The sequence below is a fragment of the Arachis stenosperma genome, chromosome 1 (genome assembly GCF_014773155.1).
Source record: "Arachis stenosperma cultivar V10309 chromosome 1, arast.V10309.gnm1.PFL2, whole genome shotgun sequence".
Lineage (NCBI taxonomy): Eukaryota > Viridiplantae > Streptophyta > Magnoliopsida > Fabales > Fabaceae > Arachis > Arachis stenosperma.
In genome coordinates, this window is record NC_080377.1 from 117,299,761 (window position 1) to 117,313,666 (window position 13,906).

Sequence of the window (13,906 nt, forward strand, 5' to 3'; positions counted from 1 at the left end):
TTTCTTTCTAACTTTTTTCGTCGTTCCATCTCCTCTTTTAGGCTCTTTTCAGTTTCCTTTTGCCGCTCTCGTTCCTGCTCTAATTGCTCCAGGCGGTTGTGGACTAATCCCATGAGTTCAGTTACATGGGGTGGTCCTTCTTTTTCTGACTCGCGCCCTTCTGAGGAGTTTACCTTCGGGTTCTTTATTCCGGAAGTGCCTTCCCTGTGTTGATTATCGATTTCTTGGTGGAGGGTGAGGTCCACATCGTTGTTGCCTGTGTCCAGATTCTCTTGTTCAGAATCTGTCTCCACATGGCCTTCTTCGTGGGATCTATCCGCCATCGTTGGATGATCTCTCGGGTCCCCGGCAACGGCGCCAATGTTACGGTGGGTAACCAGAGATTAATAAGATGGATGGCTTTGGTTGGCCCAATCGTCCGCGGATGGTGGCTTCTGAGCTAGTTTGCACGTTGGAGCCTCCTTCCGACTTGTGCTCGTGAATGAATGGGGGGTGGTACCTGCAAAGACACTCCGATGCCTAAGTTAGCAAGGGTGTGAGCAGGTCTAGAGAGTATTGGGCTTAGAGATACCTGAGGGGTGTCAGTGTATTTATAGTGGTGAGCCAATAACCACCGTTGGAGTAGTGCCATATTTTTAGGGTGTTAACCGTCCCATTATCTTAGGGAGGTTAAGATATGGCTCGATAAAGTAGTTAGAGAGATTTTAGGGGTAGTTACTCATTTGAATGAGTGCTTATCTGCCAACTATTCTCCGTCCCGACTTCTTGGGAATAAGTCGGGTTTGACACCGACTTCTTAGTGTGAAGGTTGGTGCTTAGTAAGGCTCAATCCTCTGGATTAGGCCTTTTATTTGGACCTGGGCATTTATTATTGGGTCAGGGTAGGAACACAAAGTATATGCATGAAATGGGATTATATAATCCTACTTATAAAGTCACAAACACGGGCAGTGGGGCAAAAAAGTAAGTTGGGACAAAATAAAAATAAAAATAAAAATAATTTTTAAAAAAATAATAAATTATATTTTATTAATAAATAAAATATAAAAATATCTAAAAGTAAGACGGCATAATAAAAAATAAAATTTTTTTAAAATAATATATTGAAAATAATCATCCAATAGTTATGGTCGAAAAACGAAAAACATTGTAGAGTAGAATAGATGCAAGTATATTTTTAATATAAATTATATTATATATGCACTGAAAATCAATATTTATATAAATACATATTAAAAATATATTAAATAATATATATAAATATACAAAAATATATAATAATTAATTTATATTGGTGGTAATTAATTTTTAATATGTATATAATATTTTTTTCTATTTTATAATGTGTATGAGATTATATAATATATTTTTCAATATTTAGTTATTTCTTGTATTTATCCTTCGCTTCATCATATTATTTTGCAAACATTTAAGTTTAATATATAATTGTTATTGACAATACAAGTAAAGCAGTTAATGCAAGTTATAAAATTAATTTGCATGACATGTCGCATAAGCTAATTAAGCATAATAATACGCGAATTTTTCTTTTGGATTTAGTTAAATTATATTTTAAGATTATATATGAAGATTATAAATTTAAAATTTTTTATTAAAAATATAAAAAATTAAAAGTTTAAAGTATTTGTTTTACATTTATTAAAACAAAATTCACTTATATAATGTAATGTGAGAGAGAAAGAGAAAGAAAGACCATACTTGCATTGCAACATCTACTTGTTCTGATTCATGTATATAAATATTCAATTGCTTTCCGTGATATATCTACTATTATATAAAGGAATATTGGATGTTTTTGGTATACATTTTTTTTTGAGATCCCTTTAGTTATATATAATTTTCAAAAAATATATTTTTATTATCTCAAAAATTCAAATTCAAAAACTCATAATCATAATATTAGATATTTATCATCTTAATTATCGTCACGTTTATTATTATTATTATTATTTAATTTATATAAAAGACAGTTGGTGTATAATAATTTTTTTTAAAATACCCATGATCTTATATATGATTTATTAATAGTAGTAGTAGTATAATAGTATTATCTATGTCTAATTTATAAAAAAAAAGTTGGTTATTAAATAGGTTAATATTCATTAATATATTATATATAAGCTTAGTTAGAACCATCCATATATATGGGTTTTCTTTTATTTTATCTTAAGGAGGATAAGGGGGCACCTTAGGTTATTTGATCACATGTGGTGTTATAGGCATAAAGACAAGGATGGTAGGTCTCTCTCACATGTGCTACCCTCACAAAAATGATTTCAATATCAAGAAAGAGAACCCCCTTTGTCTATTGCAACCAAACTTATTTAGTGAATATTTATCTACATCTTACAATGTTCCAAGTTACATGAACCTAGAAGTGGAGTTGGGCCGGATTATTTAACGGAGACTTATGGCACAACTCGTTTTAGACTAAGTTCGACTTAACTCGTTTTATTAAATAAGTTTGATTTGAGTTTTTTGGAAAAATTATGAGTTAAAAAAGTCAGATCATACCTTTCAAAAAAAACTTACAAAGTTTAGTTTAATCGATTCGTTAAAATATTTTTTTTTTAAAATAAATGATTCTTAGTTTGAATTTTTAATTATTCACTCATATAAAACAAAACAAAAAAATTAATAGACAATACCAATTAAAATTGTAATTTATTTTAAAAAAATATTTATGATTATGAGTTATAAGTATGATTATGATATATGATTAACGATTGATATATAAATAAATTATATTTTACAAATAATAAATTATAAATTCTAAAATATATTTAATATTAATTTAGATTTTTAAGTTTATTATTTTAAATTATAATTCATAAAATAGGTTTTTAAAATAAATTCGGAGACTTGTTGAACTTTTAAACCGCTGAATTTGAACTTAAAAAAAGTCTACAAAATTAATAAACCTAAATTTAGACTATTTATTCACAGCATAAACCAAAGTCATCTAAGCCAAAACTCAACTCGGCTCAAATCATTTTCACCGCAATATACACCATATGACAATGAATCATAAATCCATTTTCATGTGTTGGCTCATGTATGTTGTTCTTGTCGTGGGCCATATATACATGTTCATCAATTTGCCTTTGATAGTGATTTTCTGAAAATGGACTTCGCCAAATTAAATGTCTTTTACTAGTCTTAGACCACTTTCCGAAAGTATGAATATTATAATTATAATCCATTTTTCGCAACTTTCATGTTTTAGTTCCTTTTATTTATTTATTTATATGTATATTTTTAAATGCACATACACCAACTAATATTATTGCTGAAAAATGTTATAGTAAACAATCATAAACTATGAACACTAACCTTAAAGAAAATCGTCCACTTTGAAGAACATTAATGTTTCAAAAGGGTCCTTTTTTGACTATCAATACTATGAAATCATTTCTCAGCAGAAAGTTCACAAGAACAAAAGTTAGATATTACTAATTTTTTTAAAACAAGATCTTAAGGCCGTATTTGTAAATCAACATGCAAAAATTAACGTTGAAATAGTTCATCTCATGCTTTAGTAGGAGAATTAAAACATTTTTATTTTGGAATAAAATACAATATTTTTTTTTATTCAGAAGAATGAGTTGAATATATAACTCTCAATTTTAAATATTACAACATCATAATACTCATCACACTAATAATTTTTATCATTGTTATCTTTAATCAAATTTTAAATCCAAATATATTTATGTAAGATAAAAATTCTCACCACTAGACTAAGACTTTATATGCAAATCAAACAAATGCTTATTAAATCAATTTTTATTTTTTAACAGTCGTTAAAATATAAAAAATTAGATAAAATCTTTTAATTTTTATTTATGATACTAAGAGACATTTATTTTTATGTAAAGTTAATAGTTGAAAATCGATCGACAATAATTTAATTAAACTTATTAAATCATTTAATAATTCTCAAATATCAACTTTAAATAAAAACAATCGACATCCTATTTCCACCTTTATTTATAGAAAAAATAATAAATAGGTCCTGATTTTTTATTTCAAAAATACATAAATTCTCAACTAATTAAAATTATAAAAATATTTCTCATTTTCTAAAAAGTGAAACATGTAAATTCCTTCAAAAAATTTATTTGTTCTTATATATTTTAGATAAAGTAATTTAAATGTCTCAAATTTTAAAAAATAAAAGACATTTTTAAATTTTTAATTAATTACAAAAAATTAAGAAGTCACATATCTATTTATCTTTTTCTCTTATTTATATAAGTTTCCAACTCAATTTTAACCTGACATTAATTAATTAATAATAAAGGAATATTGATTTTCTCCGGCCCTATGATTTCGGACACGCGTTAACTCCACCAACCGGGGAAGAGGGGCATTAGCGTCTTTTCACCTCAACTGTCTCCGACAGCCTGCGCGCGAATGTCACCTTTCCATCGCCATATATTAATTCTCCGAGAATGCAACGAAAACCACAGCCTCCGAATTTTGATTAATTTGAGTAAAAATAAAAGTAACAATGATTTCATTAATTAATAAAATCGCAAACAAAATGATATCCATAATGATGATAAATAATGAATAATTATTTAATTAATTAACTTTAATTTAATCTAATATTTCTCTGCATCAGCATCATGTTCGGGTCATTGTCTGCTCTATGATCTTGCTTTACTCACTCACTCACTCCCAAATTCATACTTTAATCAAACCCTAACTTAACACTCTCACTCTTCACTTTCACTCTCTGCCATTGTTTTCTTCTTCATGCTCATCTTTCACCGTTAGATCTCTCAAGATCAGTGTTTTATTGCAATGTGAGTGAGTCAACTCATTGCAATTAGCGTGTGTGTTAATCATCAAACTTTTTGGATTTCACTCTTTTTCTGCTTTTTTGGTACGATCTTATGCTTTGATTCTTTGCTTCGCCTTCTTCATTACTTAACTGTTTGGTTGTGTCTATTTTCATTTTTCAGCTTCACGTGCTTCTGTTTTTTGTTCCTTTTTGTTTGGAGTAGATGTGAGCTGGAGCTTGTTACTCGGATCAGTGTCACATTGGTAAAGTTTGTTTCTTTAACTGATTTACTCAAATGGCGTGTTTCTATTTTCAGCTTCACATATGGAACTAACCTTCTTTCTTTGTTTTTTCAGTCTAACTCAACTGTCTCATTATTTGGATTGTGAAACAGATCTCGTGGATGTGAAGTATTGGAGTTGGCACAATGAGGTTGTTGGAGTTTGGGTGTCTGGTTGCAGTTCTATGTGGTCTTCTTGTGTCTGTGAAAGCTGAGATTTACATCGTACTGTTGAAGGTGAACCTGTTATTAGTTATGGAGGTGGAATTGATGGTTTTGAAGCTACTGCTGTTGAATCTGATGAGAAGATTGATACCAATAGGTAGGTACTTGCAATTACATTTTCCTGTGAATTTTCCATTTTTTGTTTTTTCCAATGACATGTAAATATGTTTTGAGGAGGCTAATTAATATGATGAATTCTCCTTTGGTGAAATTAACCTTCCAAATCTAAATTATATGGAGAGTTTAGATAATTATTCTTTATATGTAACTCGTGAACAATTTATTTGCAGCTGATGCTCTCTCTTATCTTTAAGGAAAGTAATACAATAATCACCTTGCACTCTGTTATGAACCAAGATCAATTATGTTTTTAATGAATTTGTTTCCAACGCTATTTTCTCCTCTAGTATGTGATGAACCAACAATATTATAAACTTCTTCCAGTGAATTGGTTACTTCATATGCTCACCATCTTGAGAAAAAACATGATATGCTTCTGGGGATGCTGTTCGAACCTGGGACGTACAAGAAACTCTATAGCTATCGGCATCTGATAAATGGGTTTGCTGTTCATATTTCCCCAGAACAGGTGAAGTCTTGTCTTATCTTTTTACTAATGTAAGTCAAAAGTAAGATATTTTAAATTTGTTTCCTCACTCTAATTTCCTTGTGTTATCCCTGGATATTAGTAGGCAGAAACTCTAAGACATGCACCTGGAGTGAAATCTGTTGAGAGGGACTGGAAAGTGAAGAGACTCACAACACATACACCGCAGTTTCTTGGGCTTCCAACTGGAGTGTGGCCAACAGGAGGTGGCTTTGACCGGGCCGGAGAAGACATTGTGATTGGATTTGTGGATTCAGGGATCTATCCTCACCATCCAAGCTTTGCAACTCATAACACAGAACCATATGAGCCAGTTCCAAAGTACAGAGGAAAATGTGAAATTGATCCAGATACTAAAAAAAACTACTGTAACGGGAAGATTGTTGGAGCACAACATTTTGCTCAAGCTGCAATAGCTGCCGGGGCATTTAACCCTTCGATGGATCTTGCATCTCCTCTAGATGGAGATGGACATGGAAGGTTAGGCCCTGCTACCTTCTTTAAAATTACTAGCTTGTTTCCTTGGAATCCCTCTGACCTTACCATGCCTACAAAATGCATTGAAAGAGAACATAATGTGTCATTTCCAGCTTATGAGCAAATCATGAAATCAACTTACTGTAGTCCTTCATGAAGTTGATGGTATTGTTGTATTAACATTCATGGAGTTGTGCTTAAAGCCATATATTCTTGATAGCATTCTCTTAACAATTCCTGTGTTTTCCTTGCATCTTAATCTGGCAGTCATACAGCCTCTATAGCTGCTGGAAATAATGGAATTCCTGTGAGGATGCATGGCCACGAATTTGGTAGAGCAAGTGGAATGGCTCCTCGTGCCAGGTGAGGAATAATGCCCCTAACTGATTAAAAATCAGGAACTACACTCCTTCCTGTTTCACTAGAGACTTGGTGTATTTGTGTTCAGAATTGCTGTGTACAAGGCACTCTACAGATTATTTGGAGGATTTATTGCAGACGTAGTTGCTGCAATCGATCAGGTATATAAGTATTTTACTCCTCTAGTTAAGAAATCTGGATTATTTATTAAGAACTCTATCACATAAGCACTTTTAAAAGGCTGTAAATAAATATAAGATTAAAAGCTTTCATTATTGGATTATCTTGTACTTTTTGTGTTATTCTATCTCAGCATTCCTAATTAAAAAGTTTGGAGAGTCAACAGGCTGTATACGATGGAGTGGATATACTCAGCCTTTCAGTTGGACCGAACAGTCCTCCAGCAGCCACCAAAACCACATTTTTGAACCCTTTTGATGCTACACTTCTTGGAGCTGTGAAAGCTGGTGTATTTGTTGCACAGGCTGCTGGAAATGGTGGTCCTTTTCCTAAAACAATGGTTTCATATAGCCCATGGATAGCCTCTGTAGCAGCTGCAATTGATGATCGTAGATACAAAAACCATTTGACCCTTGGAAATGGAAAAGTCTTAGCTGGAATTGGGTTATCACGTAAGTTCTCTATGCTTCTCTGCTTATCTGATCACATTAACTTGTATTGTTGTGTACCACCACAAGAATACAAAACCAAAAGAAATAGTATATACATTATCATTGTTAAGTAGATTTTACAGGCAAAGTTGTATCAAACTAGTTACCATAATATATATCTTCTGGAGATTTATGATCAATATATACATTTTTCACAATTTGCAAAATCATGCACAAAGTGCTATGAAATGTTAGCAAGTAGGGATTTCCTGATTTAGCTATGAATTATATGTCGCTTGCAAAGTAAATTCTTTAGTTCCCCCGCAAGTGTTTAGGCCACTTCAATATTATAGCTGCTAACACCCCAAAACATAATTACATGGCTGTGAACAGTTCTCTCGTTGGTAGTTAGTTTCCCTTATACTCTCACTAGTTAATCACTACTCAATCTGTCACCTGTATTGGCTTGTACAGCTGCTACACATTTAAACGAATCGTACACATTGGTTGCTGCAAATGATGTGCTGCTAGATTCTTCAGTGATGAAGTTCAGCCCCACAGATTGCCAGAGACCAGAACTTCTAAACAAGAGACTGATAGAGGGCAAAATTCTTCTCTGTGGATACTCTTTCAACTTCATTTCTGGTTCAGCATCAATAAAGAAAGTCTCAGAAACAGCAAAGGCCCTTGGTGCAGTTGGATTTGTTCTTTGTGTTGAAAACGTTTCCCCAGAAACAAGATTTGACCCAGTTCCTGTTGGCCTTCCTGGGATTGTTATCGTAGATGTCAGAAACTCAAAGGTCCCCCTATATTTAGTTCTCCTTGTTCCACTTTTTAATCAGCAATTTTGGTTTTGTTTTGATCACCAAATATACCTCATTGATAATGTGATTTGCTATTTGCAACTTTCAGGAACTTGTTGATTATTATAATATTTCTACACCAAGAGATTGGACCGGACGAGTTAAGAGTTTCACAGGGAAAGGTAAAATTGGAGATGGTTTGATGCCTATCCTCCATAAATCTGCACCACAGGTAGCTTTATTCTCGGCTCGAGGGCCGAATATAAAGGACTTCAGCTTCCAAGAGGCAGATCTCCTCAAACCAGATATATTAGCTCCCGGTTCATTGATTTGGGCTGCTTGGAGTCCAAATGGTACCGATGAGCCAAATTATGTTGGTAAGTATGGATGAAAATTAAGAGAAAAACTAAATTTAAATGGTATTATTTCTTTAAGCACTTTTTGTGGTTTGAGCAGGTGAGGGATTTGCCATGATATCTGGAACTAGTATGTCTGCGCCGCATATAGCTGGCATTGCTGCTCTTATAAAGCAGAAGCATCCACATTGGAGCCCTGCTGCCATTAAATCAGCCTTGATGACGACAACATCGACATTAGATAGAGCAGGGAATCCTCTTCTAGCTCAACAAGCTTCTGAAACAGGAACTACAAAGCTTGTTAAAGCTACTCCATTTGATTATGGAAGTGGACATGTTGATCCAAGAGCTGCATTGGACCCTGGGCTGATCTTTGATGCAGGTTTGATTTCTTCTTCTGTAAGTTAACTAATTTCTTTTGCTTTTAGAGCAAGGAGGAAAGCTAAAACAATGTTAAATGCTTCATCAATTTGGCTGTTCATATTCATTTTGCAGGATATGAGGATTATCTAGGCTTTTTGTGCACAACACCAGGCATTGATGTTCATGAGATAAGGAACTACACTCACACACCATGTAACAAAACAATGGGCAAACCATCAAACTTAAACACCCCATCAATAACAATTTCCCATCTTGTGAGAACTCAGACAGTCACTCGAACTGTCACGAATGTTGCCGAGGAAGAAACCTACGTGATCACAGCCAGAATGGATCCGGCTGTTGCCATTGATGTCAACCCTCCTGCAATGACCATCAGAGCAGGCGCATCGCGCAAGTTCTCCGTGACGCTCACTGTTCGAAGAGTGACCGGAACCTATAGTTTTGGAGAGGTTCTAATGAAAGGTAGCAGAGGTCACAAAGTAAGGATCCCAGTTCTGGCAAATGGATACCCTCGATAGCTTGGTTCCATCATCAAGGAAAAGCAATGTTTGTAATATTCTTTATAACTTGTGGGGAATAAGGTGTGGTGCTATATTTATTCTTCTACATATAACATAATATCATGTAATATTTAATAGATGTAAAGGGTAAGAAGGGGTGAGGGGGTGGCTCCTAGTTTCTTCCACATATAAAGTTTTGCTTATATATCATTGTCTAGTGATTTGTTGCAATGCTTCTTGATGAGTCCCCCATAGTTTCTTGCTTGCTGCAGAATAATAAAGTATCAAATGAGGTATAAATGGCTATTCCTAACATGAAAACCTCTTCCAAAGTTTATAGTGAGTTAAAGTGATGGTTGTTGAAATCCATGGCAACTAAGCCAAAAACAGCACTAGGAATTTGTAGTTCACATGTAATGTATAGAAGTCTGTAATACAATGATCTGTTATGAAGTGTTCACTGTTTTACTGAAGAATTGGAGGTTAACCAGCTAAAACTGCTTAAAAATCCACTATTTATTTGATGAGAATTGAAATTGTATTGTGTAAGCCATCCACGTGAAAAGATACTATTAAAAAGCAAATCACTTTTTTTTTTTATAATCAAGACAAATCACCTTTTATACTATTAAAAATAGAATTTAATTTTAATGTATTATTAATATAAAAAAATTTTATATATACAATCAATTATTTATTTAAATAATTAATTTTCAAATTTTGTTACTTAAAAATTCGTTAAAATTCATGAATCGGACATAATTATTATGTAAGACTGATGGTGTATTAAAATTAAATTCTTAAAAATAATTTAAAAGTATGAATCCACGCTTAGGTAGGTAGCTATACAGAGTATAAAATAGTGGAGCTTTGATCTCACACCTCAGTTTCTGTCTCAAAATAACAGAACAGAACAGAACAGAACAAACCTGCTTCTTCTCCTTGTTCTCCTCCTTAGCTTCTCCAATAATTTTGAGATGGTATGTCCTCTTCCTTTCTCTCAGTTTCCATGTCTCTTAACTTATGCATACATGTGTGGGTAAGTATATGTTTCACGTTTACGTATATCAGATTTTTTATCAGAATAAGTTATGTGAATGAATTAGTGGCGGTTTTCACTTTTCCGGCAGTCACCTAATCAACAAGGTTGTTTTCCTTTTGAAATTCGATTATTGCTAATGATGATGAGTTGTATAACTTTGTATTTCAATGTATGATTAATTAGTTAAAGAAAAAGCATAGAAAGCAACTTTTAGTTAGTCAACGTTAGTCAACTTTAGAGTTTTAGAATTTATGATTTAGGGTATTGGATGAAGCGTTTATAATTTAGAATCTAGAATTTAAGAGAAAAAATGATTACTTAGTATTACTGTTAATTAAATAAATATATAATGTAGTGCACGATGGACACGTGCAACTGCAAGCTTAGTTGTTTAATTAATGATACCTACAATGAAAAAACTTGTTTAGTTTAATCTCCATTCTCCAATTAAACATTTTCACTTCATGTCTATTTTCAAAATGGTTGCGTAGCTTGTAAGCGAACCATCCTTATTACTGCACAAATCTTTATCTTATCACTATTCTCTTACTACTACTAATAATAATAACAATAATACTTATTTTTATTTGTTGTTAAATCATAAATGTTTTTTGAACATATTTTCTGCAGCATCTTTTTGTGTTTGTATATTTTCAGAATAATAAATAAGATACATAAACGTCTTGTTCAGGAAAAAAATTGTTCAAATAATATTGTTGAAGAATGTAAGTAATTCTATAAGGTCAAACTTTGATTTCATGGAATTTACTTTTGTTATCTAAATATGGTATAGCAAGTGTAACATGCCTGCAGTTTGTGAAACTGCAGAATCCATATTTGTTGAGAACTATGAATAGGTAATATTTGTAGTGGTGGGGATGCAGGTTGCAGAACAGAAGGACACAAAAGTTGTTCTGACTAAACCATTCTCATTAGGAAGTGGATCAGTTTCAGACCCAGCTTATGGAGCCCCTAATCTCCTAAAACGTGTCTTAACCCTTTTTAAAAATGTGAGGCTAGGATCAGATCTCACAAAATTCCAGGCAAGTTCTCTCATGCATTTTTACTTTAACTAAAACAACTTAAAACAATGCATATTGTGTTTCTGTAATTGTTAACAACTAACACTGTCTCAAGATGATAGTATTTCTATCTAACTATCTTTGTCTTGCATCTTACAATTTGCACTGCTTGCCATGTTTCTTACTTTCTTTTGGTGATTTTGGCAACTTACATTTGGCACTGTAAACAACACCTTAGTGTAATTGTGTCACATGTTGGCTTATGTATAATGCAGCTGCCACCTATGTTTAATATCCCAAAGTCTCAACTTCAGTGCTATGGTGAATCAGTGTATAGCACAGGTTTGGATATGCTGAGCAGATGCAACAGTGGGGAGAGTCCTCTGGAGAGGTTCACCTCTGTAGTGGCATGGAGCATATCCACCACACGCCCTTCTCCTTTTGGGATTGCACCCTATAATCCTATTCTTGGAGAGACTCACCATGTCTCAAAAGGAAATCTTCATGTCCTACTAGAGCAGGTACATTGCATTTATCTCTCCTCGAGTTTGGCGATATTGCACACTACTTTTCTGAGATTTAGATTGTATGACAGTGGAAACATGTAATTGTTTTCATGTGAAGTTGACAGTTGAAAATCGTTAGATTGTAATTTAGTCAAACATGTCAAATCATCTGACAATTTTCAACTATTAACTTTACATTAAGACAATTGCTTGTGTGAGTCTCTAGTCTCCACCTTGTATGACACTACACTCTATTAGGTCTAACAAATTAAGGAATGTTGTGTGTATTATTACTGAAAATCTTAGAGAACATCGATGTATAATCTGCTATGAGCTTATCTTTAATTAATGAGAAGTTTAGATATGGTAGGATTCTTACATTTCCATCTCTTTTAAGGTTTCACACAACCCTCCTGTATCAGCCCTCCATGCAACAGATGAGAAGGAAAACATTGAAATGATATGGTGCCAGCAACCCGTTCCAAGATTTCGTGGTAATCTTATTCCCTTTCAATTTTCTAGGAACATATCTAAAATCTGCACAAGCTCATTATCAGAAATATGTAGTGAGTAAAATTTCATAATCTGAATGTAGCAGTTAATTAATCAGAAATGTTCTCAAACTAACTATGCAGGTACATCAGTTGAAGCTCAAGTTCTTGGTAAAAGGCAGCTGAAGCTCCTAAACCATGGTGAAACATATGAAATGAATTCTCCTAATCTTTTCATTAGAATTCTTCCGGTTCCCGGTGTTGATTGGGTCGGCAATGTTAACATAAATTGCCTAGAGAATGGCCTAGTGGCTAAGTTATCTTACAGATCAAGTTTATTTGGTGGACATGGTAGATACATCAGAGGCCAAATCCTTGATTCTTCATCAACAAAAGTTTTGTATGAAGTTTATGGTCATTGGGATAGGTATATATTTTTTTTCTTAGTGTCACAAACTTGGTTTGATTTTTCTGTATTTATGCTAAATTTCACTACTATGCAGTATTGTACAAGTGAAAGATACTAATAATGGGAAGGAGAGAGAGATATATAATGCAAAAGAAGTCATTTCAGAGCTCCAAGCTCCTATTGTCAAAGATGCTAAGGTAATTAACTTCTATTCTAAAGATATATTATCATATTATTATTTTAATGATGAATGTACTCACAAGTCAGAAAATGATGTTTCTTTCTCTTTGAACATTTTCAAACTCACGTGCTGACATATCAAGACAATTAAAATGAAAATAGGCAACTTCTATTTTAAATATTCAGCATACATTTGAAGTTGGACTGGTAGCTGCATGTATAGGCTGTCACAGAAACACCAAACAACTCAGTGTTAGAGATTTAGGTGTACATATAATGGTGTCTTGAATGTGACATGAGATGTTGTGTTGTGTTGATCTATCAGAATGTGTGGCCAACAGAATCAGGAGATGTTTGGGGGGAACTGAGCCAAGCAATTCTAAACAAAGAGTGGGAGAAAGCAAGAGAAGCAAAACAAGCTGTGGAAGAAAGACAGAGGAACATGTCCAGAGAAAGAGAGACACAAGGATTGTACACTTGGACTCCTAAGAACTTTGTGGTGTCTTACAGTAAAGAAGCTGGTTGGGAATGTTCACCAATTCATAAATTGGTCCCTCCTGCTCCCATCATAGCACAATAATTATTCTCCTTCATTATATGTATTATCATATGATAGCTCAAAATTTGAAGATGTCTTTAGTTTTTGCTCAAACACCGAAAATGAATTATTAAAATATACAAATATGAAAGTGGGGCATCTTTGTTAATTAGCAGTATATGTTAGCTGCAAAATTACAAACTACAAATGGAATATAACTTTGATATTGTCAAATTTCATCAACAACTAACCGAGTTGTTTTGTTGCAAAATGGAACAATTCTGCCTGATATGTATATATTATGC

At 33.1% G+C, this 13,906-nt stretch overlaps 2 protein-coding genes across 5 annotated transcripts; both read left to right on the forward strand.

The window, feature by feature from the left end:
• Nucleotides 1-4,649: 4,649 nt before the first annotated feature.
• On the forward strand, nucleotides 4,650-9,644 carry LOC130968696 (subtilisin-like protease SBT2.6). The gene is given in 13 exon segments (XM_057894104.1): nucleotides 4,650-4,912; nucleotides 5,034-5,073; nucleotides 5,205-5,313; nucleotides 5,316-5,412; nucleotides 5,760-5,904; nucleotides 6,008-6,402; nucleotides 6,667-6,762; nucleotides 6,848-6,920; nucleotides 7,106-7,391; nucleotides 7,845-8,170; nucleotides 8,283-8,550; nucleotides 8,630-8,911; nucleotides 9,025-9,644. Coding segments are annotated over 11 exon segments (2,451 nt in total). The 5' UTR covers nucleotides 4,650-4,912; nucleotides 5,034-5,073; nucleotides 5,205-5,237; the 3' UTR covers nucleotides 9,432-9,644.
• A 621-nt stretch (nucleotides 9,645-10,265) lies between these two features.
• Nucleotides 10,266-13,858, forward strand: LOC130939589 (oxysterol-binding protein-related protein 4B-like). 4 transcript variants are annotated; one of them, XM_057867688.1, is made up of 7 exons: nucleotides 10,266-10,393; nucleotides 11,326-11,498; nucleotides 11,753-11,998; nucleotides 12,381-12,477; nucleotides 12,619-12,901; nucleotides 12,978-13,080; nucleotides 13,389-13,853. In XM_057867688.1, the coding sequence occupies exons 2-7, from the start codon at nucleotides 11,334-11,336 to the stop codon at nucleotides 13,641-13,643; spliced, it is 1,149 nt and encodes a 382-aa protein (XP_057723671.1). In that variant the 5' UTR covers nucleotides 10,266-10,393; nucleotides 11,326-11,333; the 3' UTR covers nucleotides 13,644-13,853. The 4 variants fall into 4 exon arrangements, with proteins under 4 accessions (XP_057723671.1, XP_057723682.1, XP_057723667.1 ...); XM_057867699.1 differs by having other exon boundaries at nucleotides 10,284-10,393; nucleotides 11,340-11,498; nucleotides 13,389-13,856; XM_057867684.1 differs by lacking the exon at nucleotides 10,266-10,393 and adding an exon at nucleotides 11,022-11,180 and having other exon boundaries at nucleotides 13,389-13,858.
• Nucleotides 13,859-13,906: the final 48 nt, after the last annotated feature.